The following is a 2,685-nucleotide window of genomic DNA, read 5'->3' on the forward strand; positions in this document are numbered from 1 at the left end:
AATATCTTAATTAATAATATCTTTCTTATCTTCGTAAAGTGATCAAAAAGGAAGCCAAAAATGCAATAATATACAGGATGTTCCATTTAAAAAAAATCATCCTTATCCACTCACACTTATTAGAGCCACCCTGCAGAGGTTAAAATATTTTCCTGAAATACATCCTAAATACGTACTTTAGGTTTGCACTTTCCTAACACAAAATTCCTAACTCTTTTATTATAGGAACTACAGATGACCGACGCACTATTGCCGGACCCTGTAGAATATAAATATGATATAATATATAGTATAACAGCAAGAGTCCCTACACTGACCTAAGTACTAAGTATACCTGTTTAAATGAACAGTTCTCATTGCAAAGAACGCAAATAAAATGGTTAAAAACGGTTTTCCTATAAGTCATGTCATAAATTATTCAAATTATACCTTCCTGGTCCTAGTTGAAAATATTTTTTTTACGTTGATCTTTGATCGTCTCGTTTGTCAAAATGTTCTAAATGCTTTTCCCTATTTTGACAATCACATTATTTTGACATTCACATTATTATTTGGTTTAAACTATCGAAATTATATATTCTTTTGCTGGACAGACCATGGATATTATTATAATTATAATATAGCCCTAGGTCAGTAAAAAAATTGTTTATTTAAAAAATGTTAATATATATGTACATATAAATAATCGTTTTTACGTTTTTCTGAAAGCTTATTTGAAAGCGAAAATATACAACGCATTTTATCACATCACGTTACGTTATTGATGAACCGAATTTACTGTATCCGGTTTTTCTAACTCTAATAATTACTAAAACATCCTTATGTGTGAATTTATTAACGATAGATTTAAGTTCCATATTTGAAAAATTATCCATATATGTATAGACACTAAATTTACTAGATGAGATGGACTATATGTGTTAATATCGGGGAGAACGATGGTGCTGCCCTCTCAGAAGTTCAACCGGCGAACGCGGAACTAAATAAGTGAAATGAAAACATGGCGGCGTATGTTTGGTGTTTGTGTCATTTCTTGTGAAACCATTCATTTTTTTAGTGTTTTAGTTTAAAATGGACAATAAAAAAAGTCCGATTCGACGGGCAAAACGTGGACCTAAAGTGGTAGAAGATAATTTTTGGGATTGCAGTGTGTGTACGTTCAGAAATACAGCGGAAGCTTTTAAATGTTTGATGTGTGACGTTCGGAAGGGTACTTCTACGCGAAAACCCCGTATCAATCCCCAACTAGTAGCCCAGCAAGTTGCTAGTCAATACCTTCCAGCAGCTAGTAGTAGCAATACTAAAAAAGAACGAAAGGATAAGAAAGCTTTAAAAAAACGACGGCATCCTCCGCGTTTAAAAAATGTCGATAGAAGCACCGCACAAACTAGAGAAGTGACTGTAAACAGTGTTACGGTTGTTATTACCGAATATAAACCGAAAATTAAGTCTGCAGAAACAGTTACCAGCAGTAGCTCCTCTGATCACGGCTCTCAGTCCGAATCCAGCATGGACGCCAGGTAGAAACCATTGTAATTTTAACGTTGGGGTGCATGTCCCCTCTCCGGCTATCGTATTTTTTTTTCATAATGTCAGCGACTCATGGCAAGGGACAATGACTTTTAGAACATATACAGATGCATTTATACACAAGCTACTGCCGTTATTTTACAGGAATATGTTTTTTTTTCTTACAATTCACTGCCATGACAATGTTGTTCAATGTTATTCCATTAATATTTTTAAGTATCAACGATGGGACGGATCCTTAACAAATTACCGTGATTAATTTTAAGTCTAGTTCAGTAAGTTCTTTTTATCAAATATGACTGAAAATGGCATAAGAAACGAATGCATTACAAATGCTAGTTTTTGTATTACCTAAAGGTATGCTAAATATATTTTATTGTCAATGGAAGACTAATGATAATGAATCTCATTCATATCTGTTTTATAGCCTATTTCTTTCAAGAATAATAATAAATAATTATTATTCCTCTTGTCTATTTTGAATTACACAATTCTGCTGTAGGGAATTTACCACTATACCGGGTGCGTCTCAAAAGTGGCTTACCCCTATAACTTTTTTATTTTTTTAGATAAAAAAACCATATTTGGTATGTTAGTATATGACATTAATTAGGATTGATTGGATTCAAATGGAACGAGGCTGGCTCATTAGCATATTTGGAAAAGGCATTTTTGTATGAATAATTTGATACACTCAAATTACATATTAAATTTTTGTTATGAACCGCATATTATAATTTCAAATAAACCATATATGCAAAAATGTCAAAAGTTGACATATGATATGCCATTCTATTCAGAATGTTATTTTCTATTGAATAAAGTAAAAAAATACCGAAGGTGAAATTTAAAAATCAAAAGTTGTAGTCGTCTCCGGTGAAACAGGAAGTGACCGAAAACAACTGAATACGTCAATCAATCCTAATTTATGTTATATACTAAGATGCCAAATCTCGTTTTTTTATCTAAAAAAAAATAAAAAAGTTATAGGGGTGAGCCACTTCTGAGACGCACCCGGTATATTCTTTTAATTTTAGTTACCTTATAATAAAAAAATAGTTTTGTGGTCAAGATAGCTTTAGATGTTGAGAGTTTTTTACATAAAAATTATTTATCTGTTACCGTCCATAGCTTTACTTTTCATCATCAAATTGT

At 32.0% G+C, this 2,685-nt stretch overlaps 1 protein-coding gene across 1 annotated transcript; it reads left to right on the plus strand.

The window, feature by feature from the left end:
* The first annotated feature begins 974 nt into the window (after positions 1-974).
* LOC115888448 (YY1-associated factor 2) lies at positions 975-2,117 on the plus strand. The gene has a single exon (XM_030908192.1). The coding sequence runs from the start codon at positions 1,072-1,074 to the stop codon at positions 1,522-1,524; it is 453 nt and encodes a 150-aa protein (XP_030764052.1). The 5' UTR covers positions 975-1,071; the 3' UTR covers positions 1,525-2,117.
* The last annotated feature ends 568 nt before the right edge of the window (positions 2,118-2,685 follow it).

This window comes from Sitophilus oryzae, unplaced genomic scaffold, assembly GCF_002938485.1.
Source record: "Sitophilus oryzae breed Bouriz unplaced genomic scaffold, Soryzae_2.0 scaffold_738_pilon_pilon, whole genome shotgun sequence".
NCBI lineage: Eukaryota > Metazoa > Arthropoda > Insecta > Coleoptera > Curculionidae > Sitophilus > Sitophilus oryzae.

Excerpts from the sequence above, each read along its gene's own strand:
- LOC115888448 (XM_030908192.1), top strand. The coding sequence starts at position 1,072 with ATGGACAATAAAAAAAGTCCGATTCGACGGGCAAAACGTGGACCTAAA.